The sequence below is a fragment of the Aristolochia californica genome, unplaced genomic scaffold (genome assembly GCF_029961685.1).
Source record: "Aristolochia californica isolate CCGP_79_NKW_82.1479 unplaced genomic scaffold, dmAriCali1.0.hap1 SCAF_2, whole genome shotgun sequence".
Classification (NCBI taxonomy): domain Eukaryota; kingdom Viridiplantae; phylum Streptophyta; class Magnoliopsida; order Piperales; family Aristolochiaceae; genus Aristolochia; species Aristolochia californica.
The window spans coordinates 48,435,300-48,460,944 of NW_027181881.1; the positions used below are offsets into that span (position 1 = coordinate 48,435,300).

The 25,645-nt window shown below is 38.2% G+C and overlaps 1 protein-coding gene across 1 annotated transcript; it reads left to right on the top strand.

Annotated features, from left to right (window-relative positions):
• Positions 1–1,863: 1,863 nt before the first annotated feature.
• Positions 1,864–24,759, top strand: LOC137956552 (MLO-like protein 4). Its single transcript, XM_068804095.1, has 15 exons — positions 1,864–2,157; positions 2,242–2,299; positions 2,380–2,588; positions 3,061–3,177; positions 3,271–3,331; positions 3,806–3,897; positions 4,010–4,084; positions 13,727–13,812; positions 13,960–14,009; positions 14,110–14,150; positions 14,258–14,428; positions 14,823–14,858; positions 22,831–22,898; positions 23,030–23,090; positions 24,200–24,759. Exons 1-15 carry the CDS (start codon positions 2,029–2,031, stop codon positions 24,620–24,622), a joined length of 1,677 nt encoding a protein of 558 aa, XP_068660196.1. The 5' UTR covers positions 1,864–2,028; the 3' UTR covers positions 24,623–24,759.
• Positions 24,760–25,645: the final 886 nt, after the last annotated feature.

A 25,645-nucleotide genomic window follows, 5' to 3' on the forward strand; every position in this document is an offset into this window, starting at 1 on the left:
AACGAGCCGAACTTGACCAAATAAAGGTTCAACTCGAAAGCCAGCTCGTTAACCGGTTGAGCGAGGGAACGGGAGCAAGAGAAGGGGGGGGGGGGGGGGTATTAGCCGTTATCCCCAACAACAGGTCCTCACCAGCGCCGTAACCCCCTTCCCTCTACGTCGTCTCGACGGAAAAAAAAAAATTTAAACTCTCCTTCCTCATGGCTCTTAAAGAATTTGAAATATATTTTAGTAGAAATAAGTTTCTAGGGACTATTAGTATTTTATGTTTTTTGTAAACATTTTTCTAATTGAAATTTCTTATTAAAAAAACATATAATTTTCTAAGTAAGATTTCCCTACCACTATGGACTAGAAAACCATATAGAAAAATTTTGAATAAGTATTTGACAGTTGATGTTGTAATACTTTTAGCATGATGCAATTTTCATTGCAATTTTGTGTTTGACATTTTATTTGATTAAAAAATTATCGATAAGTATAGTAATATATTAGATTGATTATTAATTTTTATTTATTTCCCTAGAAGATGCAATAAGAGGTCCATTTAACTTTCCTAAGAAAATTTTAAAATATTTTTTGTAATTTTCTAATAAGTTATTAAGAGTAATAGGATTTTATTTAAAGTTTTTTTGGGAAATATGTATCATAGGAAAAATATTTATAGTTTTTCCTAGAATATAAATTTTCAACCAGGGGCACTAAGGGAGCCATAATAAATTTATGGCCAGATTCAAAAATTACATAATAAAATAGACTACATTTGGAGTAAAAAAAATTAATATTGGGGCATTCTAATCCATTATTGAAATTCAATCCTGAACCTCCCCTATCATTTTTTTTTAAATGTATGCATAATTTTATATATAATTTATTTGACATATATTTTATATAGAGTATTAAATGTAAACTCAAACTCGGCTAGAGCTAGAGCTCGAACTCGGTTAAAATTATTAGGCTTGAGTTTCGATTATATTTTAGGTTTGCGGCTAAAGTCGGCTCGAGCTCAAGTTCGAAATATATAAATCAAACTCGGCTTGAACAAGGTTCGGACTTAGCTAGATTCGATGCCACCCTTATGCCCAATTTTAAGTAGAGGTTATTTCCAATTTATGTAAAATATACGCATAATTTTATATACAATTTATTTGACATGTATTTTTTTAGAAGTTTAAAATATATGTTGGAGCACACACTTGAGACATGTATTTTTTGAAAAATTTTAAATGAATGTTAAAGCTGGAGCTCGGTTCAAATTTGATTAAAATTATTAAGCTCCAACTCCATAATAATTTTAGGCTCGCGTATAAGTTCGACCTGAGTGCAAGTTCAAAATATTTAAGCTTAGGCTCGAATATCCCGGTTGAGCTCGGTTCCGTGCCTCACTTAAGAGTCAACCCATTGCTTGTTTGAGTTTGGCCAAATTAGCTTTTAAGATTATGTAATACGTGAAAACTGTATGATGCGAGAGCACTCTCGCTTCGTTCTATACGAAAGCTATATATATATCCATAATACTGGGATCTCGATTGTGTAGCAATAGCATCCAGCAGATGCCAGTAGGCCGGGCGGAGACTGAGAAGTTGGGAGCTGTTGGCACTGACGACTGCCAGCTTCTCCATTTTTCTATTCCTCTCTCATCGAGAACCGAGCACTTTCTCTAGCTACCTTCCGCGCTCCCCCCTTCTCGGAATCGCTAATTCTATTCGCGAGCTCTAGCTTAAAATACTCTCTTGGATATCTATTACCGATTTTGAAATCCATAAAGACAGACAAGGATTTCAATATGACAAAATTCGCAGAAGCTCCTGTAGATCTGAACATGGGCCAGTTAAGAAACCACTCTCGCAACGGAAGAAGGAAGATAAAAAACGACACCCATACAGAAAAGTCACATTGTGGAAAATCACATTGTTGCAACCTTAATCGGTACCTGCGTTTCAAAGTGATATGGGCACTGGATTTTCTGTCTGAGAAATCCAAATCCTGTAGAGAAGGAAAAGTGATAATGTTGAATTTTTGGTGTTAATGTTTGGAGAGAAAATGATCGGGGAGAGATCTCTGGCAGAGACTCCGACATGGTCTGTGGCGACTGTTACAACTGCTATGGTTGCTGTCTGTTTCATTGTCCAGAGATCTATTTATCGATTTGGGAAGGTAGATATGAGACATTTCTTTTTACTGCTGTTCGCTGTCTTAATCTATTTCTGGGGCTGACGCTTACATTTTAATCGCCATCAGTGGTTGAAGAAGACGAGGAGGAAAGCTCTTCTTGCTTCACTGGAGAAAATCAAAGAAGGTAAGCTTTTCTTGAGTAGAAGCTTACTTCACAGTTTATTGACACCCTTTAGACACTGATGGTTTTCGCTCTTTATGTAGAGCTTATGTTACTGGGGCTTATATCTCTCTTGTTGGGTCAATGTGCTCGTTGGATCTCTGAGATTTGCATAGAGTCATCTCTTTTTAGTAGTCATTTCTATCCATGCTCAGAAAATGAAGTTACAATTAGGATCATCTCCAGAAATAGTATCCACAGTAAAAATCAGACGGCTGCAGGAACCGGAGCTGTTTCCCCACAGTGCGGAGAGGTAAGTTACATAGGTGTTGGTGTGAGCTGTCTGAGTTTTCTTTCAAACGAGGAAATCCTCGGTAGAATAAAAAAGAAAAAGTCATACAAGATGGCAGGATGGTAAATAAAGGGTTATCTCATAGAGATGGCATTGATGTATTTATATTAAAGTTCCAGGGTTAAAACCCTAAACCCTAAATCCTAAGTTCAAGGGTATTATTATAATATTATAGTTTCATAAATCTATAAATAGAGCTTCAGGGGGAGTGTTAGGAATAATCAAGTCCATAACCCTTCTTCCTCCTGTTTTTTCCCAATGGGTTTCTTTCATTTTTTTCTCCATGAGCTAAATTCATGGAGTCCTGAAAATCAACAGAAAATATTAGATTCAGGTTACCAGTAAGAGGGTGCTCTCTGTATCATTAGTCACATTTGTCCTTTGTTCTCTTTAAATAATTAGGAAAGGTGAGACGAGTACATGCTCATTGCAGGGTCGAGAGCCATTTGTATCCTATGAGAGTCTTGAACAGCTTCATCGTTTTCTGTTCCTGCTTGGGATTACTCATGTTTCCTACAGTTGCTTCACTGTTGTCTTGTCCATGATTAAGGTGTGACTCTCTAAGCCTTCCAAGTTTTTTTTTTTTTTTAATGTATATACCCCTAATTGCTAATTGACTTTCCTTTTTCTTGTGTTTGGACAGATTTATAGTTGGAGGAAATGGGAAAATGAGGCAAATCCTTTGTCCGATGAAAATTTGCAGGGTGAGCACTAAATGAAGGTTATATGTTCTCAGCATTCATGCATGTAGAGTGTCATCCTTTTTCATTTTGAAATTTTTTTAACTCAGGCAAGGATGATTCTCCCGGTGTCATTTAATGTGTCCTTTTATATCCATATGGGATCCTGTGCATTGTTTTAAATTAATTTGAAACAGAATGTAGTACATGAAAAACTGATGCCATTTTTTGAATGGCTTCTATTTGCTTTCTGATTATTACAGTTTAAAATACTTTCATTGTGTTAATTATGATCCATAAGTGTAACAAACTGTTAGCACTTCTTTCAATTTCATTTGGGTTTTGGTATTGAAGAACCATGTAGTTATAGGTCACCACCTCTCATATACAGTACTTGCTATATTAGAACAAGTATTTTGGGATGATTGTAAACTAATGGTCCTATTAGTGAAATGAACTCCTTGACAACTGTTTATTTGTTTTGTCTTTATTATATAGTGAGGAGGACTTTGTTTACAAAGCAGCAGTCCACTTTTGTTTTCCATCATGCCTCCCACCCTTGGAGCAGGAGCAAGATTCTCATCTGGATGGTAATGTCCTCTTCTTTTATTTCGTCTCTCTAAAATGTTTTTGGGTGTTAGCTTCATGTTATCAATTAATATGTAGGGATTAATTTTGGATATCTCAATGACACAAATGCAGCTTTGTCTTGTGCGTCAATTCAAAAGCTCTGTTGAAAAGTCAGATTACATGGCTCTGCGTTTGGGTTTTATCACTGTGAGTTCTCATTGTTTAAGATTTTGAATCTTCTGATAGATATAAGAAATATGAACTACTTTTGGATAGGAGAGGCATTAAGGCAGGTTTTTGAAAGTTTTGCCTTTAATGCAAAAGATCTGTAAACCCATTCTAGCCTTTGCCATTTGAAGGGGTTGAGAAGCAGCCTGATTCTGGTCTTCCTACTCTCCACATCTTAAGTAAGTTGTCCTTTTTTCTTCTGAAATAAAATGAAAGAAAAACTAAAAAGCATAGAAGAGAAGATACAAGTGGGGTTAAGCGATTGAATTTTGTAATTAATAGAAGGCATTTAAAAAAAATTGAGCCGGCATTCTCCCTGTAAATAGTGAAAGAGCATACCCTCTTGGGAACTTGAGCAATTTCTAAACCAAACATCATTTTCTTGTGAAGATCTGTCTTCATTGAAGTTGGCTAGTTATCCAGCACTATTCTTCGCCATCACCACATGCCAAGTCTTCATACCACTGGAATCTCATGCCTATAACTTCCATTCACTGTTTCCACCATTGTCGATAAAAAAATTACAAAAAGGAAAACAAGTACATATCAACTATAACTCCAAACAATCAATCATCATTAAAAACATGATGCTTGACAATTGCAAGGGGCTCTTATACAGTATATATTTTTATTTTATTATTTTTTCTTGGGACTATATTTAATTAAGTGAAATGCTAGGGACATAAGTGAAAATCTAGCTTATGTAGTTTGTGTTTGGAATTAGACGTCCTAATTCCAAACGAAAGAGATCAATAATAATAATCGCGAAAGAAGGAAAAAGCAAGCACGAGACTAATAACAACAAGATTTATACAAGTTCGCCTCAAGGTGAGACTACGTCTTGTCTTCCGCTGCTGCAGTAATCCACTATGAAGATAAAATAGTTTACAAAGAGAAACCGCACACACTTACAGGTGGTTTTCTCTAACCTTTCGGGCTGTACCTCTAGATGCTCCTCGGGATGATGATACTCGTCAAGGTGATAAAACCTTAACAATGGCGTATATAAAGAGAAAATTAGGGCAACCGGATTACAAGTGTGAAATCCCCATACTACCCTTAATGACACAACAGTCAATATATCGTGGACCCGCCGGAGGCTCCCCTCCCCCTACCAACCCCCACGGCGACCTTGTTGCCAAGGTCGATCCTCACCAGAGGGTAAGGTGTTAATTAAGCTCCACAACTTAACAATCTCCCACTTGGAGACTAGTCCATTATCAATATCTCCTCTACATCGGCAATAACTTCTCAATCTTCAGAGAGAAGTCTAACTGAAGTTGTACACAACTTTACTTTATCAATCGTAACAGTCTTTGTCAACATATCAGTCGGATTCTGACTTCCTTGAATCTTCTCAACTGTTAAGACTCCATCATTCAGAACCAATCTGATGAAGTGATGACGCATCTATATGTGCTTTGTTTTAGTATGATAAACAAGATTCTTTGTTAAATGAATAACACTCTGATTGTCACAATACAACACATTTTTCCCATGCTTGAGACCTATTCTTCCTAGAAGGACTCCAGCCATATCATTTCTTTGTTGGCTTCAGTCACAGTGACATATTCTGCTTCAGTAGTGGAAAGAACAACTATCTTTTGCAACTTAGAGACCCAGCCAACTGTTGTACCATCCAATGTATATACATATCTAGTGGTACTCTTCCTGCCATCAATGTCTTCAGCCATGTCAGCATCTACATTACCCTGTAATCCCAAATCTGATTTTCTAAAACATAAGGCTAAGTCTGCAGTGCCTCTCAAATACCTGAGAACCACTTCACTGCTTCCCAATGTTGCTTACCTGGATTACTCTTATATCTGTTCACAACTCCCATTGCATGAGCTATGTCTGGTCTAGTGCACACCATGGCATACATGAGACTACCAATAGTAGAAGCATACGGCATATTGACCATGTTGGCTCACTCATGTTTTGTAGAAGGTGACTGCTCCTTAAATAGCCTAAACTGACTAGCCAAAGGATTACTCACTGGTTTTGCATAATTCATGTTAAATCTGCTCAACACCTTTTTCACATATTCTTCTTGCGACAGTTTCAAGACATTAGTATCTCTAGTAATCCTCATCCCAAGGATTTGTTTTGCAGCACCCAAATCCTTCATTGCAAACTTCTTGGACAACTCCCTTTTTAACTTTTCTATTTCCTCTTTGCAATCATCTGCTATCAACATGTCATCAACATATAACAATAGAATGATATAGGAGTCATCAAACTTCTTCACATATCAACAATGATCTGCCTGACACCTCAAGAAACCTTTACTACTCATAAAGGTGTCAAACTTCTTATACCATTGTCTTGGAGCTTGTTTAAGACCATACAAGCTCTTTTGAAGTTTGCACACCATTTTCTCCTTTCCTTGTGCTTAGAAACCCTGTGGTTGCATCGTGTAAATTTCTTCTTCCAAATCACCATGAAGAAAGGTTGTCTTTACGTCCAATTGCTTTAAGTGCAAATCTTCATTTGCCACTAGTCCAAGCATTGTTCTAATAATAGTTAATTTACTACTGGAGAGAAAATCTCAGTGTAGTCAATGCCTTTTTTTTGTTGAAAGCCTTTTACCACTAGTCTTGCCTTATACCCTTTGTTGCCATCATGTTCGTCTTTTATTCGGTACACCCATTTATTATGCAAGGCTTTCATCACTTTTGGTAACTTGGTCAACTGCCATGTCTGATTGGATAACAATGAATCCATCTCATCTCGCATGGCCAAATCCCACTTGGTTGATTTATCAACTTGCACAACTTCCTCATAACTCTCTGGTTCACCTTTATCAGTCAATAAAATATAATTCAGTGCAGGAGAGTACCTCTGTGGTGGTCTACTAGTTCTAGCAGATCTCCTGACTTCAGTCACATGAATGTTTTGATTTCCTTCTGTGGGTATGTTTTCCTGATCTTTCTGAGTAATATTCTCTATCTAAATAATTGAAAGATCTCTCAACTGAATCACTTCAGACTTCTTAGCTTTATTGCTTGTGCTCTTAGAATATGTTCTCAACCTGTCTTTATACAAGACACCTTCATTGAAGATCACGTCCTTGCTCCTGATAACCTTGCGACTTTGGTCATCCCAAAAGCGATAACCAAACTTGGTATCACCATAGTCAATAAAGAAACATATTTTAGATTTAGCATCAAGTTTATTTCTAGCAATAGAATCAATATGAATATAAGAAACACAACCAAAATACTTTCAAGAAAGAAAGTTTTACCTCTTTTACCGCTCCAGACCTCTTCTGGTATTTTGCAATCCAATGGTGCTGAGGGACCTTTGTTAATCAAATAGGCAGCGGTGTTAATAGCCTCAAACCAGTACATCTTTGGCAATCCCGCATGTAATCTCATGCTCCTAGCATGCTCATTCAAATTTCTGTTCATCCTCTCAGCCACACCATTCTATTGAGGTTTTCCAAGTATGGTCTTCTTCATTTTGATTCTATTATTAGCACAGTATCGTTTGAAATCATTATCTATGGGGGGGTTGGTCAACAAACATAAAATTTGAAGTTCATCTTCATCTTCATCTTCATTTCATTCATCTACATGAACTTCATCTTCGAATTGGGTGTTAGTGTGGACGAGTTCATGTGCACTGGAAAACAGTTTCCAGTGTTAGTGCCCCTAAATGAGAAAAATATGGAAAATAAGAGAATTAGTAACTTGTAATAGTATATTTAATTAAAATATAATATTTAAACATTAAATTAGGTAAAACAAACATTATTACTATACCCTTTCTTCACCCTTCTCAAAATTTTGTTAAATAATAGTATGTAAAGTGTTAATTAAACCCTTTTCTAAACATATGTTGAGCTTAAAATCTCGTGGGCCGAGTTTTGATTAGCCCATGGATTTAAATCCGGTCTAAAAGAACTGACTCACTATCATAGTCCGTCAGAAGAACGGCTGCGATCTTAGTTTTTCCTTCTCCGTCCCTTCTAGGCCCACTAGTAATCGCCTTCTCGAATTTTCCAGAGCGAGGAAATGCAGCGAAGCAAAATCAAATGAGTGATGCAATCCCCGCCATTTCTCAGCTTCAAAACAGCAGCAGCTGTGGCGACACTGAGGCTTCTAGCTTCTTCGTTACCGAACCCCAATTCCTGTTTCTTGTGCACAATGACCTCCACCATCTTTCAGAAATCTCTAATTTCTGGTGTCCGCCAAAAGTCCCTCGTTACCCAGAATGTCATGTCGGGGGTTTCTTGTCCTGCCTCTACTGCGATGCATGTCTTGAGTTCGACCGTCTGTGGATCAAGAAATAGGATACCCAAAGAGGAAGTTGATTCTTCTGGTGGGTTGCTCATCGTGGTTTCCTTATATAAGTTTGCTGATTTTCCTGATCATGCTAATATGCAGAAGCCGTTGAAGGATCTCTGCGAGAGAAGAGAGGGGGCAGAGACCTCGGGGGCGTAGGGAGACGAGAGAGGGGGTGCAGCAGAGAGGGCGAAAAAAATCAAAAATGAGAAGAGACCGAGAGGGGGGTGCGGGAGAGAGGGAAAAAAAATGTCGAGGGTTCGAACCCTTGCGTTTACTTCATCTGGATGATTGGCAATTTGGGGTGGAAACCAGATTCCATAATTTATAATGTGGAGATGATGTTCGGATTCATCTTAGTCATCTAGATGACTTGAAATCTGGTGCTCCACTAATGACGTCAGGAGATGAACTGAGTAATGCGGCTGAAGTTCATCTCCTGTATCAAGTTGACTAACCCCCCTATGTATTCTCTCCCATTATTTGACTGCAGACACTTCACCTTCAAATCAGTCTCATTCTCTACCGTTGCTCTCCATCTCTTGAAGGTATCAAAGATATCATATTTCTTTTTCAAGAAATAAACCCATACCTTTATGCTTGCATCATCAATAAATGTCACATAGTAGTTAGAACCACCAAGGGAGGTAATAGTTGAAGGCCCTCATACATCTGTGTGAACCAACTCCAACTTTGTTATCATTTGCTTCTTTCCAGCCTTAGAAAAACTAACCCTTTTCTGCTTGCCAAAGATACTACTTTCACACAAACTGTTATTTACAGTTTTCAACCCTAGTAGCTTCCCTTTGGACTAAAACACTTTCATTCCCTTCTCACTCATGTGATCGAGCCTATAATGCCACAAATCAGAATCAGTAACAGCATCAGCAACTGCAACCGTGTCTCTACAACTGGAAGTGATGTACAGAGTTCCAGTTTTAACTCCTTGAGCAACAACCATGACTCCCTTAGTGACTTTCCAGGCAACACCATTAAAAGTCACATTGTGACCTTCATCATCAAGCTGCCCTACTGAGATCAGATTATGCATCAGTTTTCGTACATGTCTCACCTTGTGAATTTTCCACTCTGACCCGTTTGACATCCTCAAACTGACATTACCAATACCGACAATATCTAAAGGTTCTCCATCAGCAAGATACACCTTCCCGTGATCTCCAACAACGTAATTCTCTATGACCTCACGGTGCGCAGTGGTGCGAAAATAAGCTTCTGAATCTAACACCCAAGAATCAATAGGGTTGTCAACCGACAAGAGTAAAGCATCTTGTAGCTTTTCAATCACCACATTTGCAACATCGTTTTTCTTTTCATCCTTCTTCGGTGCTCTGTAGTTTTTCTTTATGTGACTAGACTTGCCACAGTTCCAACACTCCACATTCCTTCCGAATTTGGATTTGTTTCTTCCATTCCTTGACTTCCCTCTACCATTGCCCTTGTTGGAATTCCTCTTGAAGTTCTTGCCCCCTAGTATCAACACTTAGGGCAAAATTAGATGTCGATGATTCTCCGGAGTCCTTTCTATGAACTTCCTCTGCAAGAATGGTATCCCGAACATCATTAAAAATTAATTTCCCTTGGCCTACAGAGTTGCTGACCGCAACCCTTATAGGCTACCAACAATTTGGCAGAGATACCAAAAGAATTAAAGCACGAACCTCATCATCAAATTTAATCTGAATCGAGGTCAATTGATTGACAATCGTGCTAAACTCATTCAAATTCGATGCCACAGATGTATTTTCTGTCATTTTTAAATTGAAAAGTTTTTTTCATGAGATGTACCTTATTATTTGTAGCACGTTTCTCATACATGTCGGACAAAATCTTCATCATCCCCGTTGTGGTTTTCTCCAACACCACGTTGTGAGCAACGTTCTTCGACAATGTTAACCAGATTACTCCCAACACCTGTCTATTAAGGAGATTCCACTTATCATCTTTCATACCTTCTGGTTTCATATCCAGAAGTGGTGCGTGCAACTTTTTACTGTACAAATAATCTTCGATCTGCATCCTCTAGAATGCAAACTCTATACCATCGAACTTGTTAATTCCAAGTGTCTATCCTTCTCCGCCAGCCATTGCTCTCAATCACGAACTAATGCTCTGATACCACTTGTTAGGAATTAGATGCCCTAATTCCAAACTAATGATAACAATAATAATAATCATGAAAGAAGGAAAAAACAAGCACGAAAACAATAACAACAAGATTTATACATGTTCGCCTCAAGGTGAGACTACGTCCTCTCTTCCGCTGTTGCAGTAATTTACTATGAAGATGAAATAGTTTAAAAAGAGAAATTGCACACATTGACAAGTGTTTTTCTCTAACCTCTCGAGCTGCAACTCCAGAGCTCCTCGGGATGATGATACTCGTCAAGGTGATAAAACCCTAACAACGGTGCCCCCATATATAAAGAGAAAATTAGGGTAGAAATCCTCACACTACCCTTAATGACATAGCAATCAATATATCGTGGACCCGCCGGGGGCTCCCCGCCCCCCTTGCAACCCCCACGGTGACCTTATCGCTAAGGTCGATCCGCGCCAGAGGGTAAGGTGTTATTCAGGCTCCACAACTTAACAGTTTGAACATAAACTAAGTGCCTTAGTTATATATGAGTGGACGCAATACAGCCAAAGTGGCTTGCCAACCCCAAGTCACAAAAATGACATACCACAGTCAGCAACAACAATGAAGGGCTTGGTGAGGTTTGGCGACACAAGTTCAGGCACAGCAGTAGAACCTGGGATGCAAGCATGCACGCGCAAATGATGCCCAAGCGCCTGCACATGCAAAGGAGGCCTAGGCATGCATGCAGGCAGCAGGGCCAGCAGCGGGAGCTGGCTACTTGACTTGCTGACCATTTCGAAATTTGAAATTCGAACTTGGATCGATTCAAATAGTTTTGAATTGGATTTTCGTAGCTTATTTAGGGCATGTGTTAATGCCTAGGTTGAAATTTGAATTAAGGGGCAATCCTCTTGCTTAGGTGGCAAGAATTATATTGGTAGATGTAAGATAAGGGATGCTTATCCTTCATTTGCATATAAATAGGCTTTGTTAACTTGTCTAAACCATATTCATTTTCGTGGAAAGAAGTCCCCTTTACTTCCAGAACTTATTTCTATTCTTTTCTAAATTCTCTTCTCGATTTGAGAGGTTGACTGGCCTACTTTTGTTTGGAGTAAACTAGACCATAAGCTGAGGATCTATGAATGATTTCTTGCTCTATCTAGTGACGTGACACGTAGTGTCCTTGGGTTTAGACATCTATAGTAGTAACTTCGGTTAGGCATCTATATTGATAAGGGAAAGGTTGAGTTGCAGGTTTTGTATCACATACATGCTATTTTCTAAGTGGGAATTGACCATCTTATCGTATTCCCTTTTTTTAAGAAGAGTGCAATTTTATTCAAGCAAAAGCCAAAACAAAAACAACCGAAGGAAGCCTTGGAAGGGAACCCCCTATAACGTCAAGGAATTAAAGGAAGTTGTCAAGTAGGGAATTTGTTGATCCTGGGACATGAGTCCAAATACAATCAAAGGAATCTACAATATCAATAATGACATGAAAATTTTTCCAATGACGCCACAAAGGGTTTGAAGCTGAGTACTAGCCAATGACTACTTTGGAGTTGCCTTCAATATGGAGTTTGCCACTAAATTGGTTGAGGATAAAGGAGACCCTAGAGGAAGGCATGGAGCTTAGGTAAAGTAAAATAAGAAGTTCCAAGGGGGGCAGAATAGGAGAGAAGGGTCATTCCTTCCCAATTCCTGATGACTCCTCCAAAACCTGCAACACCAGCATTACCATGAGCACAACCATCCCTCTTCTCTTGCTGCTGGCTGAGTAGGGGCTGAGATTTGGCAATGAGTTTTCGATTTTCTCTACCAGGAATGCCATTTAGGCCTTCAAAATTCTGGTCTTGTATGAATCCTGACAGCTATTAATCCAATTATTCAAGTCTTTACTTCTTCAATTGAGGATAATTTGCCATTGAATCTTCTATTGTTCCTCTCCAAAGATCCCATAGAACATGGGTAATGCAAGCTGAGAGGAAGGTATTTCCTAATCTTGAGAGACGACTCCCATGGCTCATTTGACTGATTAGGAAATACCTTCCTCTCAGCTTGCATTACCCAAAAATGTCGCAAAGTGGATTAGGGAATGGGTTTCCTCCTCTTCTTAGATTATCAGTCGTGAGAGTGCGATTGAGAAGGACACTCCAAAGAAAAATTGAACTTTGGGGGGTCCCGGTAATTTCCAGGCAATGGCTGTACTATGGGGCTGGAGTTCACTGTATCCTTTTAGGTGCATATAGGCTGAGGATACAATGAATTTGTGGATATCATATTAGAACCAAACCAACTTGTCTTCAGATTAGTTTCTGACCTTTATTCCCTCAAGGTGGATAGGAGGATGCTGGCATCGAGGGCTTCCTCTTCGGTCTGTCCTCTCAGCAACCCAAGATCCCAATCCTTTTGCGGCATCCATGTTTCTGACACAAGTGAGGATGGAGCTGAGGCCAAACCATCTTATTGTATTATGTTTCTTCACCAATTGATCCACATTTATTTCATGAGCATAATCTGTTTCCTCTTCCTCTACTTTGAGCTCCATCATTGTTCTTACCTTCACACACTATAAATCACCACATCCATGATTAGTAAAGGACCCCGGATGAATAAGGCAGATGCATCTTTAGATATTCTACAAAAGGTGTTCTACTACTTTATTGATTGAAGAGAGGAGCGGGTTACTCTTTGAAACCTGGAAAAAGTTGTTTGCAAGGATGGGACGTCAACACTTGTCACCATTTGACTTCTAGCAGCATAGCATTTTGAATTTAATCCTTGTGAAGAATTTGCAGCCTCTACATTTTTTTATGTTTCTTTTACATTAATATCTGGGCTTGAGTCTGATATACATGTAACTCTTCCCACAGTCCTTTTGAAAGTGCTATAGTTGTTGAAAGATTCCTATCTTCCTGCTTAATCATGTGATACAAAAATTCTTGAAATTTTCTTTGTCATGAGCATATGTCTCATGAGCTGCATTCCACATGCCTTAGTAGTCTCCCAGAAAATGATGACCGAGCTGATTTCTGAATGGGTTAAATTCTTTTTCTTTACCTTATTTCATGCACTCACATAAAGTGGTAAAAGAGGTAATGGGGTGAAATTATGATCATGGACTCTATAGGTATAGGAAAGTCAAAGCTGCTTTAGAATAGCCTTTTCCATTTTATCATCAGCAGAAATTTCTCCATGACACTTTCCATGCTATGCCTTTATCTACAGAAGCACAAACTTCCACTTTCTTATGATTTCCACAAGTATATGTTGCGGAGTATGGAAGACGAGTTCCATGGAATTGTAGGCATTAGGTATGTTGCCACACTAATCACCCCAAATTTTAAGCCACTGAATTTCTACTTATTACTTTCAAGATCATTATATTTTTTCAAAATAATCATCTGGATTGATGATTCGGACTGATAGAAGCATCATCCTTTCTCATTTTAATTTTGCAGCTGGGCTCTCTGGGTTTATGCAATAGTGTGCATTTTCATAAATGTTCATGGTAAACTTTGCATTGTTTCCTGTTGAATTGTCTAGGCCCGTGTTCTTTTGAGTACAAGTTGTCACTGACTTGAAAAACATGACTTTTTTTCCTATTGCAGGTCTTAATATTTACTTTTGGTTGTCATTTGTCCCTGCTATTGTATGTAGCTCCTTCCTTAATGCATTTCTTTTAAAGGTCATAGATCTTTTGACACTTCTATGACTCAAATAGGCTTAACATGCACCATGTTGCAATCATCTATTCAGTTGGTTGTGCTTGTGGGAACAAAACTTCAACATGTTGTTGCTCAATTAGCTCTTGAAGTTGTGGAAGCAAGCGGCCCATCTGTTGGAACCCAATTAAAGCCACGTGATGATCTCTTTTGGTTCGGAAAACCTGTAATTCTCTTGTGGCTGATACAATTTATTTCATTTCAGGTATGTGGAATGTGAACCACCAATTTCTTTTCAGAACTGGCTGAATTGTTTCATTATAGTGAGTCTAAGAAAAGTGCTGTCATGACAAGCACCACTGGGGCCTTTATTTCAATTTTGTAGTTCTTTCTGGAAATGGATCTTATAAGAGATATGTTTAGGTTACTGTCAATTCCTTTTACAAAAATTGCTAGGGTCATAGTTTCAATTCTTTATGCTGAATAGTCAGGTATTTGATTGTTTCATGAGGTTATAAGTCCTTGTATTAATGCATAATAAATCCAGATAAGCAAAAGTTTGGCATGTGTTGATATTTTGTGGGTGGACTGCATACAGCTTTTCAATTCTTTTCAATAGATTTTTATTCTTATTATGCCTATCTTCTTTGTGCTTGCAGAATGCTTTTGAAATGGCAACATTTATTTGGTCTCTGGTAAGATGATCTTGCTTAAAATTTTTATAAGAAAACTTAACGTGCAGGTTCGAATCCCCACCAGCGCAAAACTTATATCATTTCAAAAAAAAAAAAAAAAACTTGTTAAAGTTAAGGCCTATTCCAAAATAACTAGCCAAACTAGAAAGCTTCTTTCCCAAGTAATAAATTCAAGATCTTTTTACTCACTGATCTTTGTGGGGTTATTCCTTAACACTCACGTACTGGTCCTCTTTGTGGATACTGTTTGGATAGAAGTTCATTTATGAGCACCTACTTTGATACCATGTTAAAGTTTGGTTCAAGGTACATTCCAAAAGACTAGCCAAGTTAGAAAGGTTTTTTTCCAACTAGTAAACACAAAATCTTTTTCCTTATCTATGTGGGATTATTCTTTAACAAAACTAGTTTTGCACATGCAAATTTCTAGTGTACCTTGGGAGCTAGATATATGCCATTTTTTGCTGCAATTGGACTTAAACAACTTTGCTTCAGTTGGACCTGATTGTTAGTACGTTATATACTGTTGCTCAACCCTGTTGAGAATATTTTCTAGGCTACTGTTTTTCTTCTTTCAAATAAACTTGGCTGCCCCATTGTCTTTGTAAATTTCTTCTTCCTAATTAAAAAAAATGTCATTGTGGATTGGGTCTTTAGCTCAAGGACCACATGTGGTGGTGGTGGTTGGGTTGTTTCTTGTGTGAGAATTTTGGTTTATCTATATTCTTCTAACTTTTATCTGATATCTCCAATGAGACACTTATTTAAGTCTCAGCAAGCTATGGGGTTTGACATTCAAAAGAAGAAAAAAGTGATTGTTCCAAAAAAGAAATGTTGAAACTTGTTTTTTGGGCAATAATCTCTTCCATCAAGAGAAACAACAATGTATGTCTCATTTGTGAAGAATTCGTGCCTTTTTTTGTTTGCTTTGTTCTATATTTGAGTTTTAGCATTATCTATGTGTTTTTGGGGAAGGAAGCTGGTAAACTAAAAATGATTACACAGTTACTAGTGCAACACCACAGAGTCGAAATGCCTGGCTTCACTTGATAGAACCACCAATGTGAAGACATAGGGTTGTAGTTTGATGGAGGGGGCACAACAAGGGTGATATTCTGAATTCTTTGATTGCCAGCTGTAACTTTTTCACAGAAAATGTTGTGTAGAGACCTGATTCTCTACCTTTCAAGATTGACAGCCTCTGGCTTGTTAAGATGGAGTTTGGAAGAATATTGTCATCTACCGATCCCTTTAATGTGTTTTTACCAATCCATGGCATGAATATAGCCCCATTGATGGACGTGCAAGGGGTTGTGATTAAATATTGCCTGATCCTAGATGTGATGAAAGGACCGAAAATAACAACTGCTGTTGGCTCTTTCACCAGTGGAGAAGATTCTACTTTGTTATTTTCTTAAAACCTTTTGGAGTCCTGTTGTCACGCAGTTAGATTTTGGCTAAGTCTGTCTAGCCAAGCGAAATATCATCCCCGTGCGGCCTAGCTCTTCCCAAGAATTAGTCAGCCTCCTTGTGCCTCGAATCTTCCACCCAACCTCCACACTTGATGTTGCAAGACAAAGGGACAATGGAAAAGACCAAAAAGATGGAAGAGAAAAGCCCAACTCTCTTGAAGCTAAAGGCTAAAAACTCTCTATACACTTGAAGAGCAAAGAATGCTAAGAATGCTCAAGAATGCTTTACAAAGGGAGAGGCCCCTCCTATTTATAAGCCTCTTCCCTGTCCTTTAGAAGGCTCTAGAAATTCCCAGAAACCTGGCTGTTGTCCCTGACCTTTAGAAATTTCTAGAGGTGCCCAGAAAACCCGTCAATTCCAGAGATTTCCACTTCTGGCGCCTTCAAGAGTCTTCTGGCGGGGCGTGCGTGGCCCGCTTGGAGTCCCTCGCGCAGCCCGCCTGGAGTCCTGTGGGCGCCCCGCCTGGTGTCTTGCACGTAGGGGTGGCATCGAGCCGAGCCGAGCCGAGCCCAAACCTGCCTATGTTCGAGCCGATCTTGATTTAAATATTTCGAGCCGAGCTTCGAGCCGAGCCTCGTCTCGAGCCTAAAATTGTTATCGAGCTCAAGCCCAAAAATCTTAATCGAACTCGAGCCTCAACATACATTTAAAAATTTTCAAAAAATATATATCAAATTAATTATATATAAAATTATACATACATTTTACATAAAATTGGACATGACCTCTACAAAAAATTAAGCATAACCTATATATATAATACATGTATAAGATTGAGGCATAACCTCTTCTTAAAATTGAATATAATTTATGTATATAATACCTGTATAAAATTCGGCATGACCTCTACTTAAAATTGGACATAATCAATATACATAATACCTGCATAAACACTCCATAAATACTCCATAAAATTATCTATACATTTCATAATCACTTCATAAAATAGTCTAAACACTTCATACACTGCATAATATTATAAATAAACTTCATACAATAATCAAACACAACAAAATTAAATGAAATATCACTATCAATTTACAATCACCCAAATAAAAACTATAAATCCATTATAAAATTACAAACTATAATTGTTTCTCTTAATGCTAAAAAATAATATACATCCCTGCATGAGCAAAATCTCCACCTACGACAAAAATAAAAAAATAAAATTAGTTATTGTCAGATAAAAAAATACTCTTCCATTACTAGTTACTTAATGTCGTTAAAAATATTAAAATTACCATGATGAGAGAAACATGAAAAATCATGTAGCTGGTAGCATTATCTCTACACTCTTCTTCTCAGGTTGTAATCATAAAACAAAATTTTAATAAATAAAACTAAAAAATATCATAATAAAGAATTGATCAAAGAAATTCACCTTTTGATTTTTCTTTACACCGTGAAGATCCCGAATCCAATCACTGCCACAAATCAAAGCTTGAACTGTATTTGGTGCCAAGGAAGAACGATATGAGTCTATTACTCTACCACCAGCACTAAATGTAGACTCTGGAGCTACTGTGGATATGGGAATTACAAGGATGTCTGCTGCCATCTTAGATAATACTCGAAATTTCATATGATTCACACCATTCTAAAACATCAAAATCATATTGTGAAGTTTCCTCACAACTATATACACCTTCTTCAAGATAAATTTCCAATTCTGACCTTGGTAAATTAACTGCATCCTTTTGTTTCATATAACTCATCAACTTTGACCAACCTGAACTTGATGAAGGCCTACGACTTGTGGAAACACCCATAGAGCTACTAGTACTTGAAACAAGCTCTTCATTTCTAATATCCACATTATATAAGGATACATATTCATTGTAGATCTCATATAAGGTGCGTCGAACTAAATTTATATTCATTGTAGCTTCCTCCATAGAATATATCACTGGAAAACACATTTCGATCAACTTTAATTTGACCCTTGGATCCAAAACTGAAGCAACAACCATCAATAAATTGCATTCACCCCAATACTTCTCAAATTTCTCTTTCATTCTACTAACCATTGTCCTAATGAAAACATTTTCATTTGTAGAATGAAAATCCAGAACTTCTTTTACCCTATATACCTCACTAAGGTACAAATTAGAAGTAGGGTAGTCACTCCCAGAAATTATATTAGTAACTGCATTAAAAACTTCTAAAATCTCACACACCATGTCAAATTTTTCCCATTCATCAAAACTTGGCAAACAATCATATGTTGGTTCTCTAACTTTAAATCTAGAGAATGCATCTTTGAATTTTAATGCAGAAGACAACATGTCATAAGTAGAGTTCCAACGAGTTGGACAATCAATAAGCAACCTCTTTTCACCAAGTTCTAATTGTTGTACAATTTCAGAAAAGTGCGAAGTCTAACCTCAGACAGATTTATGAATTTGACACTTTCACGCACATTATCAATGATATCTTTAATCTGAACAAGACCATCTTGGACTAATAAGTTCAAAATATGAGCACAACAACGCACATGAAACAACTTTCCACCACACACCAAATTTTTTTTCCTTGAAAAATCTTGTTTCAAAACTCTGATACAAACATCATTATATGGAGCATTATCAACTGAAATACTAAAAATTTTATTTTCAATCTCCCACTCTTTCAAACACTTGTAAATAGCATCTGCTATATCAACGCCACGACGAGGAGGAGGAACATGCACAAAACTCAAGACTCGTTTTTGTAGCTTCCAATTACTGTCAATAAAATGCCCAGTAATAACCATGTATTCAATTTTTTGATTTTGAGACTTCCAAAGATCCGTGGTAAGACTAATCTTGTTAATCTCTTTTAACAAAATTTTCAATTTCTTTTTCTCTGCCTCATACACCTCCATACACTCCTTCTTAATAGTCTTCCGGGATATTTTCTCATAATTTATATTTGCCATCTTCATTACAAAATTAAATCCCTCCTCTTCTACTATCATGAATGGATGCTCATGCATAAGAATCCAATGAGCAATGAGTACTCTCATTTTAGCTTGATCATAATTTCCTCCAAAATCCATAAAAGGAAGTCCAGATGGACTCTGATCAACATTAGACCCCGCTCCCACTAGTTGAAAGTTTAAGGTTTTTTGTTTTCTCATTGCCACTTTTCTACTAGTGCAACGTTTCAAATGTCGACTCATATGTGTGGTCACTCCACTACTAATAACACTCAAATTGATTTTACAATGAACACACTGAGCCTTTTTTGTACTATTAAGTGATACTTCTTTGAATTCCAACCACACATGAGACTTTTTTTGTCTTTTGGAGGTATGAGTAGAATCACCTTCATCCTCATTTATGGTAATTTCATCTGGGCCCACTTCTATGACAGAGGGTAGTGACTCTGGTGGAGTTGAGTCACTATTTATAGTTACACTAGAACTAGTGTTAATTATTGATGTCAATTGAGGAGGTGTTGACATTCTTACTTCTACAAAAAAACAAAATTACAAATTAAAAACATAAAGAAAAGAAAGTTATCCGAACAACAAAGATCCTACACATAATTTAAGATACTTGTTTATTCTTAGAGGAAGGTACGTGACATTGTGACAATCAGGAACGACCCTTGTCTTTCAATGCAGCGGGGTCTCTTTGAGCCAGTAGCCCTGCACCCAATAGTTTCCAGTCCAATATACCGATCCTTTTTTTATATATAAATTTAAAAACTTCTAAGATAAGGAAATAAGCACACCAACATTCTCTTCTAATATTCTGATGAAATTCAACCTCAATACCCTACTATACCAAGAACAGCAGTAGATATAAGTTCAATGAGAATTAAGAAAGAAGGACAAAAACTAACTTTTTTTATTCTTTTTTATAATAAAGAGAAGTTGGATGCAATTAAGAAAGCTCCTGATTCCGTTAACTATAATAGAGTATTATTGAACAGAATATGTTATTAACACTCAAAATCATGAAATAAAATTCCATTGCTAAAATATATCAAGTAACAATTTGAATACCATTGCTGTTTATTGCTGAAATATATGATAAACGTACAAAATTTTATAAGAGGCCAGACACCTAAAAATAAGAAGGCAAAAAAGAAACAAGATCCCACAACATAAAAATATTTGAAAGTCTAGAATAATAACTTCATTTATGAAGAACAATAGAATTTGAGCAAAAAAATCATTGACAACCAACCAACTATTTTCCAAACATTATAGCAATTGAGCTTAGTAAGTCATTCTGAGATATACAAAAACATAACAAATGACAAGTTGGGGGATTTTTCTCCCCCACCCTTCCTTTCCTTCTTGAATGTTAGCTCAGTATGAAATTTCCTGGCTCTCAGCCAGCTAGAATGCAATTGATGGCACACTCAAGCAAAAAAATAAATTAAGAGAATAAAATAGGTCAACCTTATACAATCTGTATAAAATGATCTTCTTACATTCTACCCTTAAATCAAGAATTCACCATTTCAAAAAATCAAACAGTATCAACACTCAAAATCATGAAATAAAATTCATACCAGTTTTCTTACAATGATTTCTTCCCGAGTGTATTTGAACTGTCAGCTAGAAATATCGGAAAAAAAAAAAAAACAGAGCTGAGTTTGCTTACAGAAACAAAGTGTGTCGTTCGGATATCCAAAAAAACTTTCCAATAATGAAGGAGCATTGCTGAGAAACGAAGCTGAGAAACGAAGAGAGAGTTAGAGATTTTTTAGGTTAGCTCGGCGACGAAAAAAAACAGAAAGATTAAATAAAAATCTTACCTCCTTCCGTCGGACCGTCGATTTCGTCTCGTCGGCGAGGAAAAGCTTGGATGAAGAAATCGAAGAGGAAGACGAGAAAGAAATCTTTGAGGAAGGAAGACAGAAATCGTAGAGGAATAAATCGAGGAATCGAAGAGGGAGAGGGAGAACGAGGGATTTGAAGACCAAATCCCCCATTTCGCCTGAATACCTGCCGACGGACAGCGATTTCCGCAAGAAATCACGCTGAAACGGCATGGAAATGGCAGACGGAGGTATGGGTTTCGCAGAGAAATTTCCTGAATCGAAGAGGTCTCCGTCTCCCGATCCCCGATCCCGAATCGCTCGTTATATTAATGAGTCGGCTCGCGAGCCGACGAGCCGAAGCGGGCTCTGCTCGAGCTCGACTCGTTAATGTAAACGAGCCCATCCCTGAGTTCGAGCTCGGCTTGAGCTCGAAATATAACGTTTCGAACCGAGCCGAACTCGAGCGGCTCGCGAGCCGGCTCGGTTCGAAGTCACCTTTACTTGCACGCGCGCGCCCCGCCTGGAGTCTTGCGCGCGCACGCCCCGCCTGGAGTCCTGTGCGCACGCGCCCCGCCTGGAGTCCTGGTCTCGCGCGCGCCTCGCCTGGAGTCCTTACCGTGCGTAACCCCATTTCGACCCGCCTCTGCGTGTCTGTTGGTGTGCTGCCTTGCGTGCGACTTGCCCAGCCTTGTGTGCGTTGTGCCAAAACTTGTGTTAGGCTTGCCGACGTTGCTTCCCAAACTCGAATGGCTGCCATACGCGCTTCCTCTGCCGTATGCGCGTTGCCTTCCCTTGTGCTGGAGCTTTATGGTGGGTGTGTGGGCGTGCCGTCTGGACTCGGCTGGTTGCCCCTCGTCTCACCTGTGCTACAACAACATTTACAGTAGCAATCATTGCTTCAGCAAACTCCCTTAATGCACTCTTTATCATTAGTGTATGGCTAAATGATGTTGAGCCACTCAGATCATACTTGTGCTTTCCTTGAATGCACTCTTGTAACCATCCAATTGACAGTTTGACAGCACCTTGCTGCACCAGAAACTTGTTTCTATTGACGAAGATGAAGAGGCTGCCTGGGCAAGTTGTAATCTTTCAGTTTCATTCTATCAGCAAGCATCCAACCAATGTATAACCTGGTGAAGTGACCGGGTTCAGTCCAACCCAGTTCAGCCATTTTAACAGCTTGTTGACTCAGAGCTGCAGTTACTATAATTTAAAAAAAAAAAAAAAGTTTATCAGGGGTATTGTCTTCCCCTGATCTTCAAGCTACAGGCACCAAAAGGGAGGGTGGGGGGAGAGGATTCGTGCCAACAGCACAGGAGTGAAAGGAGCCTAGTCCTCACTGCCTTCATAAAGAAGTGGTGAAGGCAGGGGTTCCAGCGCCCCCCCACCCTCTCTGTGTCGTGAGGGGAAAATAGATAGCAACCTGACTGCTGAGACTGAATTTCTTGGGTTGCTACTTTAACCTGCAAACTCGGGGGTTTTCCCTCTCCTCACGTCTTACAGACTTGTGACCCAAGCAGAGACCAATTCTGCATGAATGTGATTCAATTGGCTGGTCCAGTCCTGGTTTTATAACAAAGCGTCCAACACCTAATAACCCTGCAAATCTGTTTTTATCTACATTTTTATTATATAGTCAAAGTAATCTTCACTAATGAGTAATGCCTAGGTGTACACTAAGATGCTTGTATTTATCTCTGGATGTGGATCTTAAAACCTTGTTATTTCTATGTAGTGGGGATTGAAGGCACGATCATGTTATATGAAGAATTACTATATGATCGTTATTCGCCTGGTTTGTGGGTAAGTTTCAAACATTATTCATGTAAAGCTTACACAGATAACCCATGCACATATGTTGATCATAGCTATGACAGGAAGAGTCTTTTTTTTTAATGACACTAATTTTTATGAATTTTTCTCAATGGATGCAGGGTGCTAGTTCAGTTTTGGTGTAGTTATAGCACAGTGCCTCTTAATGTCATTGTTACACAGGTGCGTGCACAAATAAAGTTGACCTTCCTACTAAGTTGGACCATTACATGTCAATTGAATTGATAAAGTAGGGAGATTACTCTTCAAATTTTTGACTGTTCAAATTTTACTTTGCTAAGAAATAGTACATTTAGCTGATGCTTTAGCTAGGAGGCAAGACTCCAATCCCACGTTGTTAGGTCTCCCCCTTCTTAGCTTGTTTAGCCTATGGACTTAGAGAACATCACATTGTAAAAAAGAAATACATAATTTTAAGTCGAGGCACGTTCTTGTAAGCGTTTGGCTTAGACATGTCTTTGATTCCCTGTTGTTTTATGTCCATATTAGATGGTACACGAATGGAGTTTTATTTTTCCAATATTGATGGTCAAGTAATTTATGTATAGGTCCTGTTTGCTGATTTCTTTGTCTTGGAATTAGGAAAAGATTTTTGGAAAGGAGAACTAAAATTTTTATTGGGAAAAAATTAGTATGGACCTAACTCCATCTAAGCTAGGTGCACCCAGTTTATAATTAAAGCTCCACATTTAAGTTGAATAACTGAACACTTAGCTTGCTCTTATTGATTTTCCGTCAGAAAATAGTGGTGAAGGGTATTTTGGCATTTTTTCACTGTCTACACCTCCTGGATAAAGCTTTATCTTATTCAACATGTTTGAGAGTTTATGTAGTTCAAGTTTCATGTGATTAGGAGGTGTAATGTAGGAGTTATAAGGGTTTAAGTGAGTGAGGGTATAATTATCTTTGTACCTTTTTCTTAACTTAAACTATATATAAGGATTAGGGGTCAACTCGGACAGTAATCACGAGAGCCACTCTTACTCTCTTGCAGCAACTCTTCTCCTCAGCTCTCTTTCTTTTCTCTTCCCCTCTCTCTCAATCTCTTTTATTACATTATTTCACATGGTCGATTGTGTTTTGTCCCCTATCTTTATCAACGATATAATGAAGATAATGGCATTGGTATAGATATATTGAAGTAAATGACATTCTTATATTTTGTGTAATTATTTTAAAGAAAAAATTAGGTGCAGCAAGTAAGGTTGGATGGACTTGAGTCCAGCATTGAAAAGCCATATTTTACAAATAATTCTTCTCAAATACTGCAGATGGGCTCCAGGTGCAAGAAGGCTTTGCTCAGTGAGAGTGTCAGAGAATCACTTCATAGCTGGTGCAAAAGAGTAAAGGAGAGGTCTAAACGTGATTCAGTGCATTCATATCTTGGAACTACAAGGTCAACTTGTTCATTAGGATCAACTATTGACGAAAGAGATGAAACAATAACAGTTGCATCTGGCACTCTATCTAGGAGCTCTTCCATGGGTACGGACAAGTCCATTCCTCTGACTCAGATACGTGGAGCTAGCTTAGGACAAGAGGATGCGTTAGAAAACCCTGGTCAACCTCAACATGGAACCCATGGAAGTTCTCTGCAACTTATGGATGACTCATCCACATTTCGAATGACATTGGCCGACTTGCTGAATCTTCATAATGACAGTAAAAATGATGTTTCGGACACGAAAGCATGAAGATTTATTTTTTGAGTCACATAACCCGAACAGAGAGAGAGAGAGAGCTAATATGGAACCCGCAACGGCTATTGTGATTCTATTTATGGGATAAAGATTCTTTATTTTATTTTACTTTATAATTGGGTTAAAGGTTATTATTACATTTCTTGCTTATCTCTGTTATACATGATTTCTTTTCCGCCAATAGAACACTTGTTGCTGCTGTGTTTAGTTTTCACCATTATCTTTAAACGCTAATCAGTGTATTCATGTCTTGGACGCGAACTACAAGGTTAACTTGTTCACTGGGATCAACTATTGACCAAAGAGATGAAACAATAACAGTTGCATCTGGCACACGAACTCGGAGCTCTTCCATTAGTACGGACGAGTCCATTCGGTTGAATCAGATATGAGGAGCTAACTTAGCGCAAGAGGATCCGTTTGAGAACCCTGATCAACCTTTACATGGGGACCCGACGGGAGTTTCTCTGCAACCTACGGAAGACTGACCATGCATATTTCGAGAAACAGTGGCCGACTTACCGAATCTTCGTATTGACCGTAAAAATGATGTTTTGGACATGAAAGCATGAAGGGTTACGCAACAGCACCTCGTGTGACTTTTTCAGTTCCTCAAGTTTATTGTTACTGTTACTGAGTTTTTACAGCGTAGGGCAACAAGAGATGCAAGATTGCCCCCAAAGCTTGGTCCCTTATAATTGCGATTATTTCTGCTATATGACCACTGATCATGGTTCTATCACTAGCAATGAGTAAGGCGTTATCTTATCTTCCTTTTAATCGTTAAAAGCAGATATACATGTATAGCAAAGTTAAAAATCTTCGGCTTTTTGCTAGATGAGTACCTGGTTACTTCAAAATGTAAATGGATTAAAATCAGATCACAGGCATCATAAAAGCTTGTATTGGTAGCCATTAGCCGTAGATAATTAGAAAACGAGAAGCTGTGAGGGTTTCTCTTGGTATTGCCAATCATTTAAAACCATTTTGCAGTCGAAACATTCCAGCCAGATACCC

Excerpts from the sequence above, each read along its gene's own strand:
- LOC137956552 (XM_068804095.1), top strand. The coding sequence starts at position 2,029 with ATGTTTGGAGAGAAAATGATCGGGGAGAGATCTCTGGCAGAGACTCCG. Across the intron at positions 2,589-3,060 it reads TTTCCCCACAGTGCGGAGAG|GGTCGAGAGCCATTTGTATC; the intron begins GTAAGTTACATA and ends TGCTCATTGCAG. Across the intron at positions 4,085-13,726 it reads TGCGTTTGGGTTTTATCACT|AAGCACAAACTTCCACTTTC; the intron begins GTGAGTTCTCAT and ends CTTTATCTACAG.